We start from the raw sequence: 27,057 nt of genomic DNA, 5'->3' as shown, positions 1-27,057 counted from the left end.
TCATTGAACTGAATTTTTTTACCACTTTGCGCTAGTTAACTCGGAAAATGAACTTTACATGTAGATGGCGTCGAAAACATAACTTTGATACGAAAATGAAAGTCCAAAGGCAGAACGATTAAATTTCTAATTGCTTTCTCGATAGTAGAAGCCACACTCAAGAAGAAGCTGATTAACGGCGTTGCCATGGAGACTTGACGTTTAAATGACTATAAACTAGCTTGTTCGATAACAGCTAGTGTGATGTGTCTGAAGCGTTGCCATGGTTTTCAAAGTAATCAAGCAGTTGGGACAGAACTTTGAAGTTTTAACCACTCGAAAGAGCGTGCTAAAAATCTGAACAGACGATAACACTCATATTCGTTTCATTGTGTTCAGGGTTCTTAGCATGTTTTGACATAAAGTGTATATTAATGTCAAGAAATTTTGAAAGATGTATCAAAAAAAAATAAAACCAAGTATACCTTAGTTAAATAACAGTCAGTAGATTATCTTTCAGAAGTTTGTTCAATATAAAATTCACCAATCATAACTTTTAAGCAAAGCTCGGGTCCAGTGGATCCCCCAACAAGGTGACTCTCCTTACGAACTCCAGTTTTGGTTTGTAGAAGGCAGGAATCATTTGTGGGTGGCATTTATAAGTGTACTTACAAATCCCGCCTACTTGCTTTATAAAATGAAAAGTCAAATTGTCACTGGAGCCGCGCTATGCTGTAGTGAACCCTGCCCTTGCAATATGTTTATACTTAAAAGTATAATATTAAAGCCTTCATTAGTACAACTTGGCGCTATTAAACGAGTATATCCTAGAAAAGCAATTATTCTTTATTTATATATAAAGTCAAAAACCCATTATTGAGACTGGAAAACTTGTTAACAGTAATGGACTATTAAACGACTACTTGATTGCTCTAAAACAGTGGTAGACGCTAAAGGGATCAATAATGGCCAAGTGACACGCTGTGGAATGTTTTCGTAGATACAACGTTAGTTTAGCCTCGTCGTAAGAGCTTTTCTGAAGTCCTTGCAGTAGGAGGCTTAAATTTTCAGTCGATAAAAACATTGAAGAAGTCCATAATACATCCGTACTAAGCGAATTGAGTGTTGTAAGTTGTCTAAAGGTAACAAGGTAACTATTTTGATGAATTATTCTGATGAAAAAGACAGAAATTGCAAAAGAATGATTAAATTATCGATATTTCCGAGCAACTCGTTAAGAGTCAACGCGTAAAATACTAGAAAAAGCATTCCGCTACTTCGGCACAAATGTATACTGTTTTCAAGCCACGATGATCTTATAGCGGGTCATTTGGGTTTAAAACATACTTGGGAGAAATTGTCGAGAAGATTCTTTTGGCCCGAGTATCTATTTATGTATTTTCCAGCGCCGAATAGGCAGTCTAAAATGACCGAGTGGACACAGCATTGTCCAAAACGGCTTTTTCATAAACGCGTTTGCCATTATACGCGATGTACGAGGTTACCTCCCACTTCTTAAATGTTAGTAGTTTTTGATAAGCGCCATCTAGTGAGCGAATTCTGTACTTTGATTTTATTCCGTATTTTAAAAATGGCCGCGGACAACAACAGTCTTTATGACACAGAGTTAACCCTTTGTCAGGCCCCGAATAAAGTTTGTAAACGCGCGATCTCCACTCCCTTAAATCCCTATCACTACTTTTACAGCCAAGAACGGAACATGTTCTACCCCAACTTGCCACTTTTATTTTTCAAAACTTACTAATTAGCAATGAGAATTAAAAAATATGTTCAAATCATCGGATTCACCGAGCCAAAGGATTTCAGACGATGGTTATGAACTTCCTGCTTTTGAACGCTAGATGGCTTTAAACACCGACGTTTAAAGGGACAAAAATACCGAATTTTACGCTTTACTTCGACGCTAGATGGCGGTTTCAAAAACTACTAAGACGCAATGGCAGCCCCCTTGGAATTTGCCTGGTAAACGACGTATAGCCATTTCTAGTTTTAGCGCATTTTGATTACAGCGTTTATATCTTGAGCGTACGAAAGTACGCCTTTTCCAAAATATTGTTGTTTATCTTCATTAACTTCCCAAAATAATATGCCTTTTCCAAAAAAATTATTTTTTATATTCACTTCCGATATAACATTACTCCTTTTTGCATAATATTGTTCTTTGTCCTATATACTTAATATAATAGAGATTTCCCTCCCTCGGAAACAGCAACCGCGGTTTTGCTTGTACGCGGTTTTGCAAACCGCTGTATTGGGAACCGCTTTATTCCAAAACGCTCTTTTGAAAACCGCTCAACTACCCGTGAACCGATTATTTTAGCCCGTTCTTGGTATCAGAAGGTGAAAACCGGTATAGACCTACTGCATTGTTATGACAGATTATGCTCGTAACACCAGACCACCTGCCCTGTCAGCATATAAAGCCCCGTAACACGTGGCAGTTTCACGATTCGTGTCCCATTGGACACTGAAATAAAAACAAATATATATCCCATTGAACAGAACTACAAAAATAGCATTTCCCCAATAAAAACTTGCAGAATGTAATTCTGCTAGTTTTTCACAACTTTCACAACACGTGACGATATATCCCAGTCAATTTTGAATTGAACCAAACTTACATTTGCAATACAAAGTATCGCTCCATAAATGTAAAAATCGCGGTAGAAGGCAATGTTTTCATAAAACGTCTGTCGAAAGCGTAGATTACATTAAAGCTATAACAACATGTTTCGTTTTGCAGCAATTTAGATGCAAAATTAAGTGAGTCTTTGCGTATTTTGCTTTCAAAATAGCGCAAAGTTCGACCGTGATTCCTTATTCTCAACGTCCGTGTCTGTCGAGGAACTTCAGAGCTCACCATGAACGAGTCCCTGAGATTTGTGGTGGAAATTGTGAGTATTTCGTGTGCCTTGATGCGAAATAGCCTTAGGAGAAGTAACGATATTAGGTGCCATGTTGTTCTAACACTTTTTCAAAAACCTTAATTTTAAAAAGAAACCCGTCTTTTAAAGTTGTACTAAATGGTTCGTACATCTTAGATTGAGACGCATAGTGGAAAAAGAACAGGGACGGAGAATTTTTTTTTTTTTTATTAACTTCCAAGGCATTCTGGTTGACCGGCGCGGATTGATTTTCCTTAACTCAATACGGTGATAGACAAAGGTTTTGGGGATATTGGAACGCTCTTCTCGGAGAATGTAAAATATAACAAACTTCTTACATCAAAATTGAAGGCATGGTGATAAAATATCGTTAGCTGTATGTCACAGTATGTGTGAAATCAGGTATCGCGTTGTACCTCGTGCATCGATAAGGTCTACTCGTGACGACCTCATTGCCTTTCTTGAAATTATAAATTACGAAAATATGAAAATTCTCATTTTAGAACAAGTATGACTTTATGAGGAAAATTCATGACCTGAGAAAATATCATTCGGGAGAGAGGCTCATTCGGGAATTCGTAGGATATCCGAAAGGCCGGTAAATTTTGAATACGTTAACGGCTTACTCGCGTTTTATAATTTTTTGAATATTTTTTGGCAGTACTAACGTAACGTTCATTCCCAGCAATAATACGCGTAAAACGGTAAGTCTTAAATTCGGACTAGAACGGTTTTAGTCGTGCAGGTGGAACTGCAAAAGGAAGAATACAATTTAATTTGGTTCGTATCCTGTCTTAGGAAGGAGATGTTTATTCTGTTTACACATTTGTGAGGTCTGAGATTTTGCCTTCTATGGAAACGTTAAATCGAACTTTTAGCCACCCGTTTCTGTTCTACGAACATAACATGTTGTCTTATTTCCAAAAACCCGAGTACCAAATATCACTGAGTGGAATCATTGAAGTCTATCTCCCGCAGGTGAGTAGATATTTCGTCTTTAGGAGACTTCTTATACCAAAACCAATGTCTTTTGAAGGTGTGGACGATTATCGTTCTCTTTCTCTTCTTGTTCAATTTCTTGACGATTGCCAAGCGATTGGTACCGAGAGTACACCGTTTCCTTGTCGGCGTTTATGACAACTTGTAGGCTAGGGAATAAATGACAATTTTACGCGAAATCATGAACTTATTGAAGAAAGCGTGAAACTTTGCACAATGATAAAAAAGGGGATTTCTAATTAATTCAAGATTGAACCCCACTCTAACTCATTTGCGACAGCTTTCCAAAAAATATTAAAACAACGCATATATTTGTAATCGGAATTTTATGAAATTCCCTGAACATTGTTGCAGAGCGAAAGGTTTCCCGTCAATAATCCCTAGCGGTATTTTCATAGAAGCCGACTACAAAGGCAAAATATGCGAAATATATATGCGGTCTTACATAGTACCTCAGTACTTCGAGGGGGTGTGGACTTGTGTTATTTATCATTGTGCAAAGTTTCACGCATTCCTCATAGAGTACATGATTGTTTCCCTAACCTCCAGACTATTGGGGAACACGTACGAAGCCGCCAAGAAGGTTATCTTGGCCACCTACTTCGTTGGCTGTTTCATTTTGATGGAAGTCTTCAAGGCCAACCTGTCGACCAAATTGACGGTGGACATTGATCGCAACATAAATAGCTTCGAGGATATCTTCAAACACCCCAACATGCGCATTGTTTTTCAGAACAGCCTAATGATCGTGCCTTATTTGAAGGTATAAATATCATGCCATTAATTAACGGTATTTAAGACTCTAAAAATGGATTAGGAATACTGAGAACGAATGGCAGGTGGGCTATGTCAGAACTTAACAATTTTTACCGCCATCATGTCGGCCTAATTTTGCATACATATTCCGAAGTTATTTTAAACTACTTTGATCAAAGAAAAATTGCAAATGAAACACCAAATTTTATAGAGTTAAAATTTAATAATTATTGCTTCTAAATAGTTGCTAAAATATCAGTTACTTAGATGCAAAAGGGAAACTCCGGTAGGTATTTGAACGCTCCTGCCTGAGTTCTTACATCCAATACGATGTCGCTATATTCGTCCCTAGTATTCCTCCCTCATTTTTTGCGTTTCTCCAGACCCAAGCGTTTCCGCAGTTACGGCGCGTATTTCTTTCAGATTTAGCATCCTCCACCCACGGAGTGTGTATCTTTACTTAAAGATACACACTCCGTGCTCCCCCCCCCCATCATCTTTGCTCAGGGTACCGCGTTCACAGTTGGAAAATGAAAACAAACGTGTTCGCCATTTCCGAAGCGCTTTCGCAGTACAATCACAAAAACTGGTAAATGGTTTTTCACTACGTTAGCTATTCCACTTGAATTCAACACTCTTTTACTAGCCGCTATTCCTTCATCTGCTTAGTTTGTTGTCCATTCTTCATATATAAACATCTGCTTCTAATTACGCCACCATCTTCTGGTCATTGTCTATTTCAAATAGTTACCATATCTACGTATTTTCTTACTAGTGTAAATCAAGCGTATTTTTCTTACTAGTGTAAGTCAAGCTTCTCAGAGACGAAGTTTGATATCCCCAAGGCACCAACTGCCCCGTGTCCGCCGGAGCTCACTTGACCCCACCACCCCTTCCGTCACCTACCAATTAAGAATCATTTCCTTCCCCGGGGTATTTGCATAACCAATTACTTAGGCGAGCCCTTGGAATATAACCATACTTGGCTCATACACTATACAATTTAAATATGTAATTTTCATTCTAATTAGAAAAACCGTAACGACGTTGTGCTAGAATACGAAAGAAGATTCCAAAAAATGAATCGAAAAAAGGGAGACAACGACGACGTCTTCAGTCAAGGGAACGCCGTCTACTTTGGCAGCGTTCATCATTTTGAATTCTTTTGCAATCGCTTTTATAAGGCGGGAAAAGACTTGCATTACGGTAGAGATCCTTTCTGCCCCCACCCCATCGCTTTCGAAGTGTCCAAGACGGCTTCGAATAGATTGAAAGACTTGATCAAGCTAAGGTAAGAGACAATGTTATTGGGAAAAATCATTTTCTGACATTTTTATTACGCGACAGAATATTGAACTATTGGGAGACTGGCCATGGAATCAGAGCAGACATTCTGTTGCACAGAGGGGGCTGCTCAAAATACCTGAAGGCAAAGCAAAGTTTGGCCTTTTCGAAGACGTCACTTGGCGATGTTGGAGCCATATTTCTTGCGTACATCTCTTCAATGATCATTTCGTTTTTGGTAATGCTCATCGAGTTAAGACAGGCTTTCAACAACTAACACGTGGAATTACGGAGATCTTGAACTAAGTAACAATAGCATGAACAAAAATATTAATTCGGAAATCGACTCTCCTCCTTAAAATGAAAAAAAAGAGAGAAAAAATATTGATCATAATTTGTTGGCTAAAATACATGTTACAATTCAAAATTTGTTTTACTTGAGATGTACCTAGGCATAGATGATTTTAGACCGTGTTCCTCAAAAGACAAAGACACGTTCTTGTGGCGTGAGATTTTTAGATCAACTTTTAAATGTGGAGTCAAAAAATTGACAAAATATATTACTCTAAACATGCCACAAGGTGGCTCATTATGTCATTATTGGACAACAAATAGTTTTATAGACTCGGCACAGTCTCTAGGCGGCTAGTCTAGTGATTGCTTGTTTAACACACGCAATAACATTCATATTTTCATCACCATACTTCGGTCGTATAGAGCAAGATCAAATATAGAAACGGTTCAAATTATGGCTCTCTGAAATTGAAAAAAAAAAAAATTAAGGTGGAAAGATAAGTCATATATTCATAATTAAGCTAAAGATGCGTCATAACTTTGAAAACTTTGGGAAACGCCAAGTTAGAATTATAATTCAATCTCCTTTTCGCCCATCATTTGAAAACACCTCCCTTTTAGCTATCGTCATTTTTACCTTTCCCAGTGACGATGACGTGTTTGTGTGTCTGTCACCGCGTTCGCAGAAAGCAATTTTTGGCTTCTACTCCCACCGTTAGGATTAAGATGTACGCGGCGATCAGCTAGGGTTAATTAATATCAATTATAATTATTTAATTATTTAAGAAAAACCTCGTAATTGGGTCTCGACTCAGAGGTTTATTTTGGTTTCCCGTTAAGTTTTTTCATCTAATATGGTAGTCTCTAGCTTAATGAATTAATAGTGTTTCAATTACAGCAATGTTGTAATGTTTTAAATATTATAGATATTATTATTGTATTAGACAAAGTCCCAAAATGAAACAAATCATTTTTGGGTTATTTAAAAATTACTGTCCAAGTAGACAAAGACTTGAAAGTAAACGAAAAGCGGACAAAATGGATACTTTTGACAACATGATTATAATTAACAAATATTTTAAATAATAACCGCATTAGGTTTTTTTATCGAAGTTCCATTTGCCGAAAATATTTTATGATGAAATGATATCATGCAAGTTTCAGTGAAAATAGTTGTCTGTTGTTTATTAGAATTTTTTTTAACGAATTTTCCACTAAATTATGGGGGATTGTTTTTACGGTTCCTCGAAACTTTGGTTGGTGAAACCGAGCGTTAACCAAGTGAGTTTTGAATAGAAGGGCACCGCCAAAGATCGCGAGTTTCAGTAATTCTCGCAATGCAGTGTGAAATAAAGTTCTGTCAGAGTCGACAAATGAAAGTAAAAGCTTGTATATATTGTATATTAAATAGTATTTACTCTAAAAATAACCCATCCAGCACAAGCACGAGAAAAACACAGTGACACTTTGGGGTTTGTCAAACCCTCCAATAGATATAGCAGGAATTCATAATAACCACCCCTTCGGGGGGGGGGAAGTATGAAACTGGCCATAGAGCTAAGGGTAAAAATCGCGAACAACAAGATTCTGTCGTTGCGCATAGAAAGGATTAGCCTGTTTATGGACATACAACCTTACAGTATATCCTAGTGGTATCTATGCTCCTTCGTTTTCGTTCCAAACTTCCGTTGGCTGGGACCTCCGTCGAAAAGAAAAATGGCGATATGGTGGACGTAGAAACACGTTGCAATTCTTATATTAAAGATACTGGGAATAAATTTGTCCAAACCGTATTAATTTAACCACGGAATTCTCATTCACACATATCACAACAAAACATCATTGACGATCGTTTAAATGTTTTGTAGAAAACTGGAAACCCCGACTAAAAGCCAACTTCTTAGTCAAGGCTTAATTTACACCGTTCCGACAGAAGCAGACGTGAACCATTTTCGCTCCCAAAATCACAAGATAAAAATAGTGCTAACTGCTAAACCGGAAGTGTGTAAGTTAATGCGCGTGGGCGCTAAAAAATGGGGTATCTATTTTTTGGGGAGTTAAGCGGTGTATGAATCCGCTGAGCTTTACGGCGAAACTTCGTTGTTACGGGCTTTTTAACCAGTTTCTTACTTCGGGTTATTATGAACTCCTGGATATAGTAACTAAGAATAGGCCTTTCCGAAATACGTTTTAAGGGCTCGGGGCATTTTGTTGAAATGGTCCCGCCGCGTTAGTATAAAGTTGATAAACGTGAGCGTTCAAATCAGGTTAGTTCTATGTTTCAATTACAAAGTCACCTTTAAATTAGCGTCACTGCGTTGGCGATTGCATGGAACTAACTAACTAGCGTTAGTTCCATGGCGATTGTAGCCATAAGACCACTCACCGATTTATTCGGAAAGGCCCATGTCGTAACTAGTTCGGTAAGAAGTTTAACACGTTTCAATACCATTAGCATTGGATTGAAATCTTTCAATCCGTTTTAAAACAAAACACAAAACTACACATGTATAACTTTAACGTGTCAAGATGCAGTTTTAAGATATTACTGTTGTAACTTTTTAAAATAACTAAATGTATACTTGTAATTGCTTCTGGTGTATAGTATAGTTGTTCGGTATACGATTAAATACAACCATATGTAACTTAACGAAAATAAATATGACACTCGCTTTAACACGTTTTTGAAGGTATTTGCGCCAACAAACATGATGTTATTTTTCAAAACTATAGTTTCCGTGACCCTTACCATACCGTTTAGTTGCCTCTATTGGTTAGAACATGTACTCAGCCGAAACAAGGTGAATATTAAATTGTTCGAGTTTCGATCCTTTGTGATACCGTAGCCCCCTGGATCACGCGACTCGCGGACGCAGGCTGCTCGCGCAATAGAAGCCCGCCCAATGGGCCCTAAAACACGTATCAAGCATTTAAAGCCGAAAAGCAAAGCCGTCAGCTTTTAACATGGTCGTCTATGGGAGGAACATCCTTTTTTGGCCCTAATTTGGCAAATAATGGCTCAAATCTCTTGAAATTTTAATCGAATGTGTAAAATAAGGTTTGTGATTTTTGTGCAAATTTTCAAAAGATTATATCGTGTAGTTTTCTTGTAAAAAAATTAAAACTTGGACAAAAATCAAAGCCGTCAACTTTTAACATGAACTGTCAGAACTCTTGACCGCTTAGTGTGTATTGACTACTGACTTTCGTTACTGATTAAAGTGATTGGATTTATTAAAATCATAGAGTCATAATAATTTTATTTCAATTATCCAGTACTTTTAAGTCAAATAAGACTTAAAACTTTCACATCGATGACATCGAGTAGTCGATATATTATGGAATACGTTAAACTCTTTTTTAACCATTCGCAACGCAATGTAACATTTATATCCCGTATTATCTTTCACATCCTGATTTTAACAAAATAAAGAGGACAAAATACAAATCTCTAATATAAAGGCGAATTTCAAAATAAATTTTCTTACATACGTTACGTTCAGCTTTCACTTGCAAACATTCTATAAAGTTTTGACCATTTGTTTCCAAATAGAGAGGTTAAGAAACAGAATACACCTAAAACGTCTTACTTAAACAGAATTATTTCGAGGCAGTTAAAACGTTTTTAACGAAATTCATCAATTGGAAAACATACATAAAATCTTTATTCAAAACATATGACATTGTTCAAAACATACGTAGACTCTTTGGTCAAAAGGAAACTAAATGACATTATTCAAATTAACTTTAACCGCCTCGTAAAGGTAAGGTGGTTCTTTCATTCTTATGTAATAGCATCCAACATAATTCCCTGAATCTTCCAATTTTGTCAAAATAACGGAACCATGTTTGTTGGAAAACTGATTTTCATCGTTGACGTTATCCAAAGCGAATTCATTCTTCAGGTGATTAATTGGTTCTTCCCATTTTACACTCGATTTTAAACTCGAAGCGTCAGGATCTGGGCAATAAATCACTTCGTTCACTGGGAGAGACGTTAATGCAGCTTCGTTTTCCAATTTGACACAATTTAAGTGAAACTCTGAACTAACATTATCACTGGATAAAGGTTCTGGTTCTTGCTTTACTTCCTTGGAACTTATGGTATTAACTTCGCACTTGGAAGGCGAAGTATTTAACGAAATTACTTGGTTAATGTTGGAACCGATCACGTGTTTTGAATTAGTACATTTAGACTTCCTCGCGTTTCCGGGTTCATCAGGATCTGATTCTGAATGAATTTCGACTTGTTTTGACTGGTCAGTTTCATTGAGAGAATCATCGTTTATATTTGTCATCCGTCCCTGTTTGTCGTCTGGTTTGAATTTTAATGGACACGCAAAGTTTGCAACACTTTTTGATGGATCGCTATCGTTTTTCCGTCTTAACGAGACCGTTTTCCGAGATTTTAACGGATGACGTCTAGCAATGTGATTTCTTAGTACATGTTTTAATTTGGCTGCGAAATCACAAAACGTACACTTAAACGGACGTTCGTCACTGTGAGTCAATACGTGCAACTTTAAATTCCCGCGAGTTCGGGCACGGTAATCGCAAACATTGCATTTGAATGGACGCTCGTCACTGTGCGTCACGACGTGTTTCTTTAAATCCACACGTGTTTTGGAGCGATATTCGCAAACATTGCATTTGAATGGACGCTCGTCACTGTGAGTCACGACGTGTTTCTTTAAATCCAAGCGTGTTTTGGAGCGATGCTCACAAATATCGCATTTGTAGGGACGCTCGTCACTGTGCGTCAATACGTGCAACTTTAAATTCCCGCATGTTCGGGTATGGTAATCGCAAATATTGCATTTGAATGGACGCTCGTCACTGTGCGTCAATACGTGCATCTTTAAAGTCCCGCGAGTTCGGCTACGGTAATCGCAAACATTGCATTTGAATGGACGCTCGTCACTGTGCTTCAAGACGTGTTTCTTTAAATCCATGCGTGTTTTGGAGCGATATTCGCATATATCGCATTTGTACGGACGCTCATCACTGTGCGTCAATACGTGCATCTTTAAACTCCCGCGTGTTTTGGAGCGATACTCACAAATAGCGCATTTGTACGGACGCTCGTTACTGTGAATTAATTTATGATTCTTGAAGACTGTGCTCATTCCTGTCTGGAAAGCGCACTGTTCACACTTAAACTTCATCTCTCCCTAATGAATTAACAGGTGATACTTTAAATCACAACTATGCTTTGGGAATCTCATAAGAGTTGCATTTAAACAATGTAACGGTAAGATAAGTGATTTGGGCATAGCGGTTAATTCTCACATAAACATCCAACTGTCTTATTGATCGAAATCTGAATCGGGTTGCAAATTTTACATCAGTGTACGTGTTGAACCGCAGATACTGAGCTAAATTGTCATTAAAGCTGAAATAACATAAATATATTATGAAAGTGCTCCACAATTACATTAGTTCAGGATTCATGCAAAAATGAGGGAGGTCGCCGAGTATTAAGTGGAAACTATTTTTACAATTTTTTTTTTTTGTTTTAGCACAGCCCACTCGATCACGCACGTTGCACGCGCTATGGAAGCCCCTTCAAACAGCCAAAAGTCAAGAATATGACCGATTAGTACTCCTTGGTCAAACGAGTCTAAGAATTAGCATTATGTCTATGGGGAAAATGCCGTTTTTTGGAGTAAAATGGGCGTAATTTCGCTTTTTGTGGATCAAATGTCGTGAAAATTTAGGAAGAGGTGCGTAGTAACGTTTTCTAAAGTCCTACAAATTTTCAAGTTTCAAGCGTGAATAGTTTTTCAGTTAAAAAATAAACACTAGGCCCAACCGATAACGTTCGTCAAAGCAGTCTAAGAATTAGCATTATGTCTATGGGAAAATGCCGTTTTTTTGGGGTAAAATATGCGTAATTTCGCTTTTTGTCGATCAAATGTTGTGAAATTTTAACTAGAGGTGCGTAGTAACGTTTTCTTAAGTCCTACAAATTTTGAAGTTTCAAGCCTGAATAGTTTTTCCATAGCCGACTTGTATTAATAAAGGCCTATAGGTGATCCTCGGTTTTTTTCTGATATTGGCAATGGCCGTCGTGATCTGCCGCCGCTAGATGTCGTTCTTAGGGGGAAAATATTGTGGCGGGAACTTCAAAATGAATGAAAATGCCAATAGGAGAAAGCAGTGGAGAAAGCTTACTTTTTGTCTTGAGGTTGGGTTTTTTTTTGAATAAAGTATGGCAGTTTGTTTAGAAGTAATACATTTACTTGATAACAATAAAGTTGTCTTTATCTCATTTAAAGTGCGTTTAGTAAAGTATGTTTTCTACTTTGCTATCACAGTACAATGTAATATTTTCAAAATAAGTGTTTTGATTAGTACCTAACATGAAACTTTTTGAATCACATTACAACTTTGCATATTTTCGGGGGATCATTAGGGGTTTGACAAGCTTATCTAACATAATATCACATAAATTAATATATACAGTAGGATTGAAAAAGTTTAGTAACTTATTGCGTTATTGCATACTTGAAAATACCTAAAGTATTTTGACGAGGTAGAAACATTAAGGGTTCTTTAACAAAATCAGATATGAATCCTACGATGATTTATAATTTGTAATTTAATATAGTTTTGATTTGTAATTATAATTTTTTATTTGAGGTTCATGTAATTTGGCCAACCCTGTGAATATGCCTATATTTACCAAAACATTACTGGGGTATTTTAGGGCAAGGATGATGGGGGTGGATACGAAATCTGAGGGAAATACGCGCCTTAACTGCGGAAACAATTGGGTCTGGTGGGACGCTGAAAATGGGGAAGGAATAGGTATATTTTAATTTATGTGATATTATGTTAGATAAGCTTGTCAAACACCTAATGATCAACTATGCCAAAGATATAAGTGACGTTGAAGAAACAGTCAAAACGTACAAATAAAAACCTTTACCCCGAAAATATGCAAAGTTGTAATGTGATTCAAAAAATTTCATATGTTAGGTACTAATCAAAACACTTATTTTGAAAATATTACATTGTACTGTGATAGAAAAGTAGAAATCATAGTTTACTAAACGCACTTTAAATGAGATAAAGACAAATGTATTGTTATCAAGTAAATGTATTACTTCTAAAAAAACTGCCTTACTTTATTCAAAAAAAAAAAAAAAACCCCCAACCTCAAGACGAAAAGTAAGCTTTCTCCTATTGGCATTTTCATTCGTTTTGAAGTTCCCGCCACAAAATTTTCCCCCTAAGAACGACATCTAGCGGTCGCTAAAAAATCGGTATGCCGCCCCATGGGTAGCTTCCTACCTATAGGCCTTTATTAATACAAGTCGGCTATGGTTTTTCAGTTAAAAAATAAACACTAGGCCCAAACAATCCCGCCGATAATGTTCTTCATCAAAATACTGTATTTAAGGAAAGGGCTTATATTTTATTTATAATTACAATTAACTAGTCGTTAAAACTAATTGTCAAATATGTGAAAATCAAGTACTACAAGTATTGGGGAAAAAATTATTTATTTGAATTATGTGCCCAGCGCGTTTTAAAATGGCTAGAAGCCACCCAGAGTTGAAAAACCCACAAACCGAAAGTTTGATAATTTTTAGAAAAATAACCATCAGTCCTAAGCCTTTCAAAATATTTTCTAAATTTTTAGTGTACTTTAATTTACAAATAGTAAAAAAATCAGGAAGCTAGAGCTTAGATTTTTCACTTTCCTATAAAAGTTTGTTCATCAACTCGACAATTCCCCCTAACATTTCAGTGCTTTTTGTCTCAAAAATCGAGACTCGTTCATGATTTTACTAGCTTTTCCACTACACCCTCTCGATTCTCGAAAATACATGGGTTTTGAATTCTTTGGACGGGCTTCTATAGCGCGTGAAACTTGCGTGATCGAGTGGGCTGTGGTTTTAGCAATAACGTTTGGGGGTGACGAGCTAGGGCTTGAGAAGCCTTAGAGCTCCATAGGGAGGAGATAAACAACAAAATTTTGGAAAAGGTGTAATATTTGGGAAGTAAATGAAGATAATTTTTTTTTTTTTTTTTTTTTGAGACATATTTTCCGGAAGTCCCCGAGGTCTGATATATACTGTAAAAATAGTTTCCACTTGATACTCGGCGTTTTACGTCAGTTATGGCTGATTACCCACAAACTATAATCTTAACCTAACAAGAGTAATCGAACTAGTTTACCATAGGACTGCGATAAAAGTGGTCTAATTAATTAGTCAGCCAAAATGACATGGCCAATATGACACTATCAATAAGTCTTCGAGATTGAGATATAGTTTTAAAAATTAATATTAAAAAAAAATCGAAATTACCTTTAATTTTAAACTCTGAGATAACGTTTTCATACGCTTCCAACTTCCGAGTAGATCCAACGTACTTTCCCCTCGGACCGCGTGTCCGCGTCTACAAAACTGTTTTCACAACAGAACGTGGAGCAGACGAAAAAACGGTTGAGACTTCAAGAACATGCAGTGTGGGAAATAAGGATTTTTTTAAAACTGGACCGGTGGCCAGTCATAGCCCCCTGGATCACGCGACTCGCGGACGCAGGCTGCTCGCGCTATAGAAGCCCGCCCAATGGGCCCAAAAACGCGTGTCAAGCATTTTAATCCGAAAATCAAAGCCGTCAGCTTTTAACATAGTCGTCTATGGGAGGAACACCCTTTTCTGGCCCTAATTTGGCAAATAATGGCTCAAATCTCTTGAAATTTTAATCGGATGTGTAAAATAAGGTTTGTGATTTTTGTGCAAAATTTCAAAATATTATATCGTGTAGTTTTTTTGTAAAAAAAAAATTAAAACTTAGCCGAAAATCAAAGCTGTCAGCTTTTAACATCGCCGTCTATGGGGGACCAGGTTTTTTGCCCCTAATTTTGAAAATACTGACTCAAATTTCTTGAAATTTTAATGAGAGGTGTACTGAAGGAATATTAATGACCGAGGAAAGTTTCAAAGCTCTAAAACCAATAGTTTTTTTGCTGAAATTCAATAAAGCTTTGTTTGTACATGAGCACAACCATTATTCATTTTAAATTTCCCGGTAAGGTTTCGGCACGAAACTATTGGTTTTAGAGCTTTAAAACTTTGCCCGATCATTAAAAATGCTTCAGTACACTTCTCATTAAAATTTCAAGAAATTTGAGTCAGTATTTTCAAAATTAGGGGCAAAAAACCTGGTCCCCCATAGACGGCGATGTTAAAAGCTGACGGCTTTGATTTTCGGCTAAGTTTTAATTTTTTTTACAAAAAAACTACTAGATATAATCTTTTGAAACTATGCACAAAAATCACAAACCTTATTTTACACCTCTCATTAAAATTTCAAGGGATTTGAGCCAGTATTTGTCAAATTAGGGCCAAAAAACTTAGTTCCCCCCATAGTGTGTTACCACGAACTTTGTAGTGACGTCACATGCTCTTATCTCTTACCTTATTTTCAGGCGACCATATTGGCAGTCGCGAGACGTCGTCAGCTTGGGCAATACAAATTCGGGACCCAATATTGACGTCACAGTTTTTCCCCCCTAGCTTCGTGGTAGCACACTATAGACGGCCATGTTAAAAGCTGACGACTTTGATTTTCAGCTAAGTTTTAATTTTTTTTTACAAAAAAAAACTACACGATATAATCTTTTGAAATTTTGCACAAAAATCACAAACCTTATTTTACACATCCGATTAAAATTTCAAGAGATTTGAGCCATTATTTGCCAAATTACGGCCAAAAAAGGGTGTTCCTCCCATAGACGACCATGTTAAAAGCTGACGGCTTTGATTTTCGGCTTAAAATGCTTGATACGCAGACTCAAGGCCCGTTCAGACGACACTCTTTTTCTCGCTACGCTCGCTGTGCTGAGCTCATCAGATTTTCTGGCTTCACCAGCCTCTATAAAATTCACTGTTCACACGGACAAAATTTTCTCACTGTTGACATGCTGTTGACCTCGGTGAGGAAATTTTGTCCGTGTGAACAGTGAATTTTCTAAAGGCTGGTGAAGCCAGAAAATCTGATGAGCTCAGCACAGCGAGCGTAGCGAGAAAAATAGTGTCGTCTGAACCGGCCTTTAGAAATAGCACACGTCCACTGGTCCAAAACCAGTTTATTAATTGCTTGGACTAGTTTTTTAATTCAAAAAGTAGGGGTTACTGGTCCTTGGGACCAGTTTATTAATTGAAAATCTCTAGGAGAACAAAGGCTGGGACCACTCCTGAGACCAGTTTATTATTTAGGACACTAGGGGGGTCACTGGTCCCAAGGACTAGTTTAAAAATTATCCTTATTTCTAAGTCTGTTGATACGCGTTTTAGGGCCCATTGGGCGGGCTTCTTCTTCTATTGCGCGAGCAGCCTGCGTCCGCGAGTCGCGTGATCCAGGGGGCTATGCTTTAGCTAACTGCAAAAATCACTTCATCTGCAGAGTGTGGAGCGTAGACAGACATACGAAATCCATCCATAATCCCACTCCCACAATTCAGGGCAAACAAGCACACAGCGTAGAAGCAAAGACGAGACAATTTTAGGGATTAACATAGTATTTATTTAATGAACCAAATTCTTGAGGTGGAAAATCTTTGAATTAATTAAGTGGCCACCAGGGCCAGTAGACCCCAAAGCGTTTAATTTTTAAACTGGCCCAGGTAATTTTTAAACTGGCTATTGGCCTGTGATTGTGCCTTCCCACACTGCCCCAGAGATCGCTTCCGCTCCATCGCTGGCGATCTTTAAACGGAAGCTCCGACTACACCTGCAGGGCATGACATAAGGCACTAGTCAAGGCATTTGACTACTAAAAAAAATGCCTTGACTACTAAAATAAATCGAAATCTGGGGGTTCACTAGTCAACTTGACTAGTAAAAAAAATGTCCCAAATATTCGTAAACCATGCGTCTCACTAGTCAGTGAGTGACTACTAAAAAAAAAACTGGGATAGGGGGGCTCACTAGTCAGCCTGACTACTAAAAGAAATATCCTTATGTCGAGCCCTGCGTTGGACCACTTTTTTAGCAGACGACGTATCAGTAATCGAATGTTTTTAAATGTTGGAAAGTTTACATTAGCATAATTTGGAAAAGGATTCCTCGTTTTCTTTTAACCATTATTTTTAATTAATAAATATTTGTGTTGTTGTTGTTGTCGAGTTAACTGTTGATAATAATTGTGGATTATCAATTATCATTTGTCTGAATTTTAAAAATACAATTATGAACCACCCGACGAGCTCAGCAACGAAGGTGAGATAAAATTTTCTTTAAAACTTGCGATTGCGATTTTTGTTGAGATTATTCACATTACCTTAAGATTTTAATGATTATATTACTTATTATTTCACTTAAAATGTTTAAAATTGCAGGTTGGCGAGATTTTTACGGCAGCTGGAGCAGCTTTTACAAAATTGGGAGAGTTAACGATGCAGCTTCATCCTGTTTCGGAACCTTCACCCGCTGGGTTTGTATAAATGTTTCAAAATTATTAAAGCAATCCGTGATTAGGACTGCAGTGCTAAGTAGTTTGTTAAGTTTGAGGGTTTTGAATTTGGCTGATAATTAAAATCAAAAGTGTGCACCCTCATTTATGTTATCGAGAATAGAAAGATTTAGTTCTACATCGGTAGCATGTTAAAGGGAAAAAGAAATGTTGTCTCCCTTCTAAGTATTGACCGCGCTCGACGCTGTTTAACTTCGCGTCTTAATCTTAACATGGATGGGGTCAGGCTAGGAAATAAGACAGGTTTACAGGTCAAAAACCAGTTTATTAATAGCTTGGACCACTTTTTTTATTCAAAACGCGAGGGTCACTGGTCCCAATGACTAGTTTATTAATTCCTACTTTTATTAAAAATTGATATGGGGACCTCTTTAATTATTTTCATTTTAACATAAATTTTGACTCCAGGAGTCCAGTTGTGTATACAACCCTAAGCTGAGAGAGATTTTTTTAGAAGAGAGAACGACCACAAGTCCTGGGACCAGTAGAAAAATAAATAGGGGAAGGGTCACTGGTTCCGGGGCCAGTTTCAAATTTAAGACATCAGGGGTCACTGGTCCGGAGGACTAGTTCAGAAATAAACCTTATTTCCAAGCCTGGATGGGGTTAGTAATAGTTTACCTCGCCGCGTGTAGATGGCGCCACAAGCGACTCACCCTATCACACACGCGAAGGGGTTCTTTCATTGATTCGTACTCAACGCTGAAAATTCAACTGTTCCTCTTGTAATTTACACGCTACTATCCCTTTGGATTTCCCATTTTTTTTTCTCCCATGGTCCAAGTCGCGCGCGAATTGCGATTGCTACATGTTTGTGTTAAGCAGACACGCTACGTAGTCCTCCCAGCATACTCAGCGGCGTTTAGGTAGGGTCGCACAGTACGAAATCGTAAAGGACGCCCTCTCTGTCTTAATAATAGAAGCTAGTTCTCTTACAAATAGAATGGCGCTACGCGGCAGCACTTAACAATCGCCTGCAGTGCTCAACAGTCTGGGAAATAAGGATATTTTTTAAACTAGTCCTTGGGACCAGTGACCCCCCTAGTGTTCTGGTCTCCGGAGTGGTCCCAGCCTTTGTTCTTCAATAGATTTCCAATTAATAAACTGGTCCCTAGGACCATTAACCCCCAGTTTTTGAATTAAAAAAAACTAGTCCAAGCAATTAATAAACTGGTTTTGGACCAGAGGAAGTGTGCTATTTCCCAGACTGGTGCTCAAGGTACACTGGGAGAGTTACGGTGCATGCCGCGGGTTGCCCTTGTCCCTTGATCATTTCCACCTCATTAATCCCTGGTGCCATTTAGATTTGAGTATTTTGATCTCTTTTGTGTGAATATTTATAGTGGAAAATGGGCGGATGAAGAAATTGAAATGTTGAAAACAGCCGTGAAAAGATTTGGGGAGGATCTGAATAAAATCAGTTTACACATTAAAAATCGAACCATGTGAGCAACATTTCCTTTTTTATAACAGTAGTATCCGTTTTTGTAACATACGCGATCTCACTCAAAGGGATAGTCATGTTAAATATCGAATACCATCCATTGTGTTAAAGCAAATGATGGCTAGTGTGGCGCCCTTTACACGGGGGTGGAATTGATTGGCCCGATAAGGTTATCAAAGGCTAGTTTTAGGTCCGCCCTCGTTGACGTGTTTCATAGGTTGGCAGTTGCTGCCATTAGCAAGGTAAAATTTGTGTCTAGAAGATTGGCCAGCATGTTATTGGCGCCATAGGAGCCGACGTGTGCTTTAAGATGTTGTCAGGGATTAAATTTAATTGCAATATATTTATAATCTACTATCCATTTATCCTAACAAATTTTGTAAATTGAATCATTGATTGATAGTTTTTATTATTATTATTATTTACATGTACAGATCTCAAATTAAGAACAGCATGAAACGTAAGGTATTTGAAGACGCCGGTGTCCCCCTAAAGAAGCAAACTGTTATTGCCGTTAAAAGCCCAGCTTCAGGAATGGCTCAGCAAGATATTCAAAGATCATTGGGAAATGCTATCTTAACACAAACGTCAACAACAAAATCCGCAGGTATTAGTTTTAATTTAACGCTAGAGACAAATTAAGAAATTAGCTGGCAAACGTGTTTTAGCCTCTTTAAAACATTGGTCCTTAATATCACGAACCTAAGGCCACAGATGGACTGGAATGGAGATACTGATGGTTCTTTTAGGGCAGCGCCTTTCTAGCGCCACGCCGCGACCAATATTGAAACTTTTTCGACTCAAACCATAGCCATAACATAATAAGGGCTTATGAGTCGAATTAAGTTTCGGGACTCTCCCGCTAGGGGCGCTGCTGACAGGCGATGCCATTACAAGAACGGGGACAGTTTTAGCTTATTATTTTTCACCGTACATCTGTGTTTGATGCCTTTAGCTTGAGCATTTTGCTTCAGTTTTTTGTTTGAAAGCGGCTGGCTATTTACCGTAAGTGAAACCAAAGCCTTTAAAACACAGATGGACTGGAAAAAAATGATAAGGTAAAACGGTCCCGTTCTTCTAATGGCATCGCCTGTCAGCATCGCCCCTAGCGGGAGACTCCCGAAACATTTCGACTCATAAGCCTTATGTTATGGCTGCTATGGTTTGAGTGGAAAAAGTTTCAATATTGGTCGCGGGGTGGCGCCACGCGCCACCTGTATCTTCATTCCAGTCCATCTGCCTTAGAAGAAACCAAAAATTGTGATAATAGAGTGGGGTGGCGTAGCGGTTAGCGCTTTCGCCTCGCAGCAAGAGGATCCCGGGTGGGATCCCGGACTGTGGCACCGGGTGAAAATCTGGGAAGAAATCCTTCTGCGTAGAGTTTGCACCAAGTTCTCTCCCCGCTTGTTAAAAGGAGTTTTCCTCCGCGGTCTAACCCGGTTTCTCCTTTCCATCAAAACTTGCAGAGGTTAACGGTAATAGTTAGTATAGGGGGCGCTGTCGGTTAGCTGTGGGGGCATAGGGGCTAGCCCCCTGCACCCCTCTATGCATTGTAAAGGGACCCAACTGTAAATAAGCCACAGGCTTAGTGTGGAAATCCCTTCATTATTATTATTATTAAGTTCAAGCATAAGCGATTAAATTCTTTGATATTTTATTTCATTGTTATTAAGTACATGAACTATTAATATGTTACATTATGTAATTAGATTTGACACTGAACATGCTGAATGCGACTGAGACAGAGGTTGATGTGGAGGGACTGGGGGGAACAGTCAACCCCAAACTCGAATATGACAGTTCATCGGAAGCCTCCTGATCGGACCGCCATCCCATTAACTAATCATCTACGGAAAGATAATTAACAATCATTGTCAAATATACAAATTGAACAACATTTTATCAAATGGAACACCGTTCATCCAATGAAATTGAACAGCATTTATCAAATGAAATAAAACACATTCATCAAATTAATTGTACATAAGATATGAAGTGTCTTTTCTGTTGTCAACAAGAAATGGACAATATTAGGGAAATGCAAAGGGTAATGTTCTAATAGGTTCCTAAGATATGTTCACCATAAGTTTGTAAATTCTGGTTACAAACTGGAGCCTATCATGAAGTGAGTGAGGGAGGTAGGTCATAGAATCGTGGTAAAGCGACATACGCCTGATGAGGGGCTGTCAAAGGCTTAGTACAGACTAAATAATAAGATGGACTGCAAAAGTAACCACCAAGTGTAGGACTTCAATTCAGATATGTTGGCCATAAGTTTTGTCACTGGTAACTTAGAAACTGGAGCTTGTCATGAAGTGAGTCAGGTAGGTCATAGATTCGAGGTAAAGCGACATACGCCTGATGAGGGGCTGTCAAAGGCTTAGTAATGCAGACTAAATATGAAGATGGAGTCTTGCAAAATTAACCACCAAGTGTAGGACTTAGATTCGAGGTAAAGCGACGCCTGGTGAGGCGCTGTCAAAGGCTTAGTAATGCAGACTAAATACAGGGTTCATACGAAATTTCCAAAGCCAATTTCCCTGATATTTCCAGGTTTTCCAGAGTACTTCTTATAAATTTCCAGGTGCATTTTTTACATTGGAGGAGTGTTATAATTTCAAATAGGGTAACCAGACCATACCTACAACCATATGTTTACCATTCTTTGTTAGGTTATAATAGGCAGGACCAAAATACAGAATTCCACCCACTGAAGAAATATATTTCTCTCCACTGAGACAACTAATATCTATTTTCTCGTGCACTGGGTCCCACTGAAGTGTATTTGTTTCACTTTAATTTCCCTGATTTTTTGAGAAAAAAAATAATTTTCCCTGATTTTTCGAAGAAATTTTCATTATCTCTGATATTTCCCTGACTTTTTTCCTCTACACCAATTTCCCTGATAATTCCAGGTTTTCCCTGTTTTCCATGTTCGTATGAACCCTGTAAATAGGACCTAGATGGAAGTCCTGGAAAATTAACACCGAGTGTAGGACTTCAATTCTCGCTTCCGTCGTTCTCGAACTAGCTCGAGCTGTAAGTCTCTCAGTAGCATTACGAACTTGTATAGGTAGTGTCATACTTATGCCTCATAAAAGTAGATCAACTTAGTTTTTATTCAAAACCTCATAATTTCTAACTATAGCAGCAAATGTGAGAAATATGTGAAATTTTGGTTTACCATGTGCAATGCAATGCCAGATGGCGATTTGATCCGTAGGTTCGAGAAATGATTATTTATACATAAAAGCTTTGTTTTTTTGGGGGAGGGGGGGAAGGGGGGATCAATTGGTGTCCTGGAAGCATCAGGACGTCTCGAAACAAATCTCATCAGGCGGGATTTGCTTCCCCTTAATGGCAACCGTCACGCAATAATGCTGCAATAATTGCTGTAGTAACTCGCATTCGTCCAGGAACTCTAGTTTCTCTATCCTAAAGATTAAGCAAATTGTGTGTTGATTTCGTACGGCGGATATTTTAATGATTGCCATGTTTTCAACATACCTATTTACATCGTCCCTGTCGAGGGAATTATAAACTTCTTGCATGTCATAGCATTTTGCGAAAGTAAAGCCTTGCGATTGGAACCTAATGGGGGAAAAACCAACAAACAATGTAAGCAGAATGGAAAAATTTACCAAAGAAACGATTTAGGGTGAATTAAGCATGGATTAACTAACGCTAGGGATAGTTCGTTCCCCCAAAAAGATAACGCATGCATGTTCCAAACACCCCCTAGCAGAAGCTACTATCCCTAACAGGAAGTTATAAGAAAATTGGACCAAATGTCACGTGTTTTATGACGTCAAAATTGAAATACTGCCTAAATTGGGCAAAAACGATTTATTTTGCCTAGAGATGGCGCTATATCTACATCCGTTTTGGTCCAATAAATTGGGCGAATGAAGAGGGGGAATCACGGAATAATTCGGAACATGTAGTTGGCGATAGCAATACATGGGAAACCCAGTTAGTGAACTATCCCTAGCGTTAGTTAATCCATGAATTAAGTGAGTATCCCGTAAGTATCACGCGAAATCTTTCACACAAAATATAAAAGCGCGAAATCTAGCTTTGGCGAAATCAAAGAATAAAAGCGCGAAATATTTGGCGAAATCAAAGAAGAAATCACAAAATCTTTGGCGAAATCAAAGTTGGGAGTGTTGCAAACTTCTGTAAGTCAAGCTTCTTGGCGACAAAGTTGAGGGAATACAACACATGTTGGCCATCCTAGCCTATAGGTGCCGACTGCCCTGTGTCCCTGGAGGTGACTTAACCCCAACACCTCTTCCAACACCTCCCAACTAAAAGTAATTTCCTTCCCTGATTAATCACGTCCAGAAAAACCCGACTAATCACGTCCAGAAAAACCCGACTAATCACGTCCAGAAAAACCCGACTAATCACGTCCAGAAAAACCCGACTAATCACGTCCAGAAAAACCCGACTAATCACGTCCAGAAAAACCCGACTAATCACGTCCAGAAAAACCCGACTAATCACGTCCAGAAAAACCCGACTAATCACGTCCAGAAAAACCCGACTAATCACGTCCAGAAAAAACCCGACTAATCACATCCTTGCCGCGAACCCTTAAGAGACCCAAATCGCATTGAAACCCTTACTAAAAAAAATTAGACAATTGTTTACCGTTCTTCTTGAGAGTTTAATGATGCACAGGCGGAAACTCCTTCAAGGGTACAGCACCTTTTCTTGAGGTTTTCAATCATGATCTCGCCAAAACGATCAGTCATGTTAACCTACAAGATAACGCAACCCTTAATAACAAATAAATCCCTTTTATTACCGAAACAATGTATGAAATTATACTTGTTCATAGTTAATGAACAAAGCGGAATCAAAATCATCGGTGATCCATTTGAGAAGGGCCGATGATTGGGGTACGGGTAAGTAGACTAGAACGCACTCGGCCAAGAAGGCTGTAGGAATGGAGAGATCCAAGTAGTTTTTCACTTTACTCTTTACTTCCTCGATCTTTCGCATGTCAACACCCAGTAAGTGGTAACCGCCCGCGTGTAAATCGCTCGAAGAAAACCTAATGTCTTCATCTGAAATTTTATCAAGGAATAATTGGATTATTTACTATTAAAACAAACCGCGGATCACGTGGTTCCCCTACAAGTTGACTTTCCTCCTTAACTCCGGGTTTAGCATGGTCATAGCCCACTCGATCACGCACTCGACATCACAAGCTATAGATATAGCGCCAGTCTGGGAAATAGCAGCACACTTCCTCTGGTCCAAAACCAGTTTATTAATTGCTTGGACTAGTTTCTAAATTCGAGAAGTGGGGCTTACTGGTCCTCGGGACCAGTTTATTAATTGCAGATCTATAGGAGAACAAAGTCTGGGACCAGTCCGGAGACCAGTTTATTATTTTGGACCCTAGAGGGTCATTGGTCCCAAGGACTAGTTTAAAAAAATCCTTATTTCCAAGATTGTATAGAGCTAGCAGCTTGGATCGTAATCCGGGTGATCGAGTGGGCTATGGCTTGTTGAAGGCTAGTAGGCAGAATCCACCTTATTCCCTTTCGCCGGAAGTTAGGCTTAGGTCGGGATTCATGGGGGTGAGTAATGGGAAGAAATTGGTCTGTCGTCCGCTACAGTACATATTTTTGCCTTATGTAGCAGACGACAGACGAATTTCTTCCCGTTACTCACCCCCATGAATCCCGAGCTAATTCTAACTTCCGGGACACTATTTTTGCACGCTCCAGTGGACAGTGTCCTATAAATATTTCCCGTCAAAGGGTGGGTGGGGAGGGTCACTGAACAAGTGTCCTTAAAGATTTACCTTCATTGACCATGCCATTGAGTAACGGTTTTCTGTGCCTTATATAGTAAACCTTTCTGGATGTGACTCCAGGAAGGTCTATTTCTACGTAACTCTTGATGTGAATCCCTTCAGACCTTAGCCGCCAATAAAGAGTGTCAAAACCAGCTCCCAGACTTGCGATTTGACAGTTGCCATCGGTAGCCTAAAAGATATCAATATGATGCTGTTGGAGTAGATCCTTGAACTTTAACATAGGTTAAGTCAAAAGGTCATATGTCAAAAGTTAATGACGTCATATGTTCATGCGCAATGCTCTGTCTCTTCCCCCTCCCCCCATTTTTATTGTTTTATTAATCACGCGTGTACTGGCTACAATAATGGACATGCAAATTATAGCTATTCATTTTAAGTATAGGGACTTGGCAATTAGGGCTTAACTCCGCCCCCAGCGCCATTATGGTATGTTTGTTTTACCATAGCCCACTCGATCACGCGCGTCACGCCGCAAGCTATAGCGCGAGCAGCTTGCGTCGTGACGCGCGTGATCAAGTGGGCTATGGTTTTACAGAATAAAAGCTATCTAAGCCCGTCCTCCTGGTATGTTTTTTAGCACTAGTAGAAGGTAGCCTGACGTTTCACGACGTAGTAATGCCAAGTCCCTATTATTCTAGTTATCAAATAAACGTTTGCATTAGTTAATTAAGCTATTGTTCTATTGCGTAAAACTAATCTTCTAACAGATGCCACTACTTTAGGTAACAGCATAGCTTGCGTCGTGGAGCGCGTAATCGAGTGGGCTATAGTAACAGGGACTTGGTAATTCGGGCTTAACTCCGCCCCCAGCGCCATTATGGTATGTTTGTTTTTTACAGAATGAAATCTATCTAAGCCCCTCCTCCTGGTATGTTTTTTAGCACTAGTGGAAGGTAGCCTGACATTGCATGACGTAGTACTGCTTAGTCCCTATTTTTTAAATTAGCCAGCCACTACTTTAAGGTAACAGCATAGCTTGCGTCGTGGAGCGCGTGATCGAGTGGGCTATGGTAACAGGGACTTGGTAATTCGGGCTTAACTCCGCCCCCAGCACCAGTACGGAAATGTTTTTTTTTTACAGAATGAAAGCTATCTAAGCCCCGCCCCCAGGTATATTTTTATGCACTAGTGGAAGGTTGCATGACGTAGTACTGCCAAGTTCGCAGGGTGGGAAATAAGGATTTTTTTTAAACTGGACATTGGGCCAGCGACCCCCCTCCTCTGGAATAAATAAACTGGTCCATGACCATTGACCAGGGCGTGTCGTCTGCTAAACTAAAGAAGTGGATAATTAAAATAGTTAAGATATTGTCTGGACTCTGGCTACCCTTGAATTTTCTTAGTGGTCCCGTGGACCACTGACCCCCCCTCCGATTTAATTTTTAAACTGGTCCAGGCAATTTTTAAACTGGTCATTTTCCCTGTGCCACCGCCTTATTTCCCACGCTGCAAGTTCCCATTTATTAAATTAACCATAAAAGTGGGCGGGGCAGTAAAATCTGGGCGTGCTTAACTAACAGCGGGAAGCCCTAAAGTAGCGCCACCTAGTATTGATACCCATAAACAAGTTGTCACTTAGAAAAGTGGAGCAATAACGATTTATGTACTAACCTTAATGAATTGATTTATGAGTTGTTTTATTCCTTTGACCCTGGCGTAGTAACCCCTGTTTATTTCCGGGGCCTTTCTTTCCGCAGCTTTAACAAAATAAGGTAGGAACGAATCCTCCCAGTAACCCAGTTGCACCGCGTACCTTTTGCAGTTCGCGGCATCATCGTTAGTTGCCATTACAGGTTCATCCATTTTGAAATCAATTCAAGTCGCTATTTTAAAATTTATTTCTTTGTCGGGTTAATTTGTATATTAACATTTCTACAAACCAGTTGTATTTTAATATTGCGATTGCGAAAAGGTAAATACTACGCTTACTCTAGATCGATTCCAACGACTATATAAAGAGCTTTACAAAAAATATGTCAAAACTCAAAAGACCGAATCAGAATACGCGTAAGCAGACGATTCTGGAGGTAAATATCTCCTCGACTCCTCGTTGGTGAAAGCTGGCTAACAG

The 27,057-nt window shown here is 38.8% G+C and overlaps 4 protein-coding genes across 23 annotated transcripts; 2 read left to right on the top strand and 2 right to left on the bottom strand.

The window, feature by feature from the left end:
- Positions 1 to 301: 301 nt before the first annotated feature.
- On the top strand, positions 302 to 8,895 carry LOC149647245 (uncharacterized). 17 transcript variants are annotated; one of them, XM_089850117.1, is made up of 9 exons: positions 307 to 479; positions 921 to 2,894; positions 3,389 to 3,483; positions 3,547 to 3,589; positions 3,684 to 3,863; positions 3,922 to 4,028; positions 4,434 to 4,647; positions 5,672 to 5,931; positions 5,988 to 8,895. In XM_089850117.1, the coding sequence occupies exons 2-9, from the start codon at positions 2,862 to 2,864 to the stop codon at positions 6,199 to 6,201; spliced, it is 1,146 nt and encodes a 381-aa protein (XP_089706243.1). In that variant the 5' UTR covers positions 307 to 479; positions 921 to 2,861; the 3' UTR covers positions 6,202 to 8,895. The 17 variants fall into 17 exon arrangements, with proteins under 17 accessions (XP_089706244.1, XP_089706248.1, XP_089706243.1 ...); XM_089850116.1 differs by having other exon boundaries at positions 881 to 2,894; XM_089850114.1 differs by having other exon boundaries at positions 842 to 2,894.
- A 965-nt stretch (positions 8,896 to 9,860) lies between these two features.
- LOC149647244 (uncharacterized) lies at positions 9,861 to 14,636 on the bottom strand. 3 transcript variants are annotated; one of them, XM_089850104.1, is made up of 3 exons: positions 14,537 to 14,636; positions 11,508 to 11,610; positions 9,861 to 11,389 (listed from the first exon to the last, which is right to left on the bottom strand). In XM_089850104.1, the coding sequence occupies exon 3, from the start codon at positions 11,381 to 11,383 to the stop codon at positions 9,941 to 9,943; it is 1,443 nt and encodes a 480-aa protein (XP_089706230.1). In that variant the 5' UTR covers positions 11,384 to 11,389; positions 11,508 to 11,610; positions 14,537 to 14,636; the 3' UTR covers positions 9,861 to 9,940. The 3 variants fall into 3 exon arrangements, with proteins under 3 accessions (XP_089706230.1, XP_089706229.1, XP_089706228.1); XM_089850103.1 differs by having other exon boundaries at positions 9,861 to 11,610; XM_089850102.1 differs by lacking the exon at positions 11,508 to 11,610 and having other exon boundaries at positions 14,537 to 14,600.
- Positions 14,637 to 17,208: 2,572 nt separating this feature from the next.
- LOC149647243 (BPTF-associated chromatin complex component 1) lies at positions 17,209 to 21,142 on the top strand. 2 transcript variants are annotated; one of them, XM_089850099.1, is made up of 5 exons: positions 17,211 to 17,456; positions 17,576 to 17,670; positions 19,053 to 19,154; positions 19,588 to 19,760; positions 20,863 to 21,142. In XM_089850099.1, the coding sequence occupies exons 1-5, from the start codon at positions 17,427 to 17,429 to the stop codon at positions 20,970 to 20,972; spliced, it is 510 nt and encodes a 169-aa protein (XP_089706225.1). In that variant the 5' UTR covers positions 17,211 to 17,426; the 3' UTR covers positions 20,973 to 21,142. The 2 variants fall into 2 exon arrangements, with proteins under 2 accessions (XP_089706227.1, XP_089706225.1); XM_089850101.1 differs by lacking the exon at positions 19,053 to 19,154 and having other exon boundaries at positions 17,209 to 17,456.
- On the bottom strand, positions 20,791 to 26,930 carry LOC149647242 (leucine carboxyl methyltransferase 1). Its single transcript, XM_089850098.1, has 7 exons — positions 26,598 to 26,930; positions 24,972 to 25,155; positions 23,987 to 24,225; positions 23,807 to 23,916; positions 22,661 to 22,744; positions 22,338 to 22,588; positions 20,791 to 21,000 (listed from the first exon to the last, which is right to left on the bottom strand). Exons 1-6 carry the CDS (start codon positions 26,787 to 26,789, stop codon positions 22,462 to 22,464), a joined length of 936 nt encoding a protein of 311 aa, XP_089706224.1. The 5' UTR covers positions 26,790 to 26,930; the 3' UTR covers positions 20,791 to 21,000; positions 22,338 to 22,461.
- Positions 26,931 to 27,057: the final 127 nt, after the last annotated feature.

The sequence above is a fragment of the Phalangium opilio genome, unplaced genomic scaffold (assembly GCF_054372755.1).
Source record: "Phalangium opilio isolate 3A_F unplaced genomic scaffold, DU_Popi_V2 ptg000089l_1, whole genome shotgun sequence".
Lineage (NCBI taxonomy): Eukaryota > Metazoa > Arthropoda > Arachnida > Opiliones > Phalangiidae > Phalangium > Phalangium opilio.
This window is presented reverse-complemented; position numbering and strand designations above follow the sequence as displayed.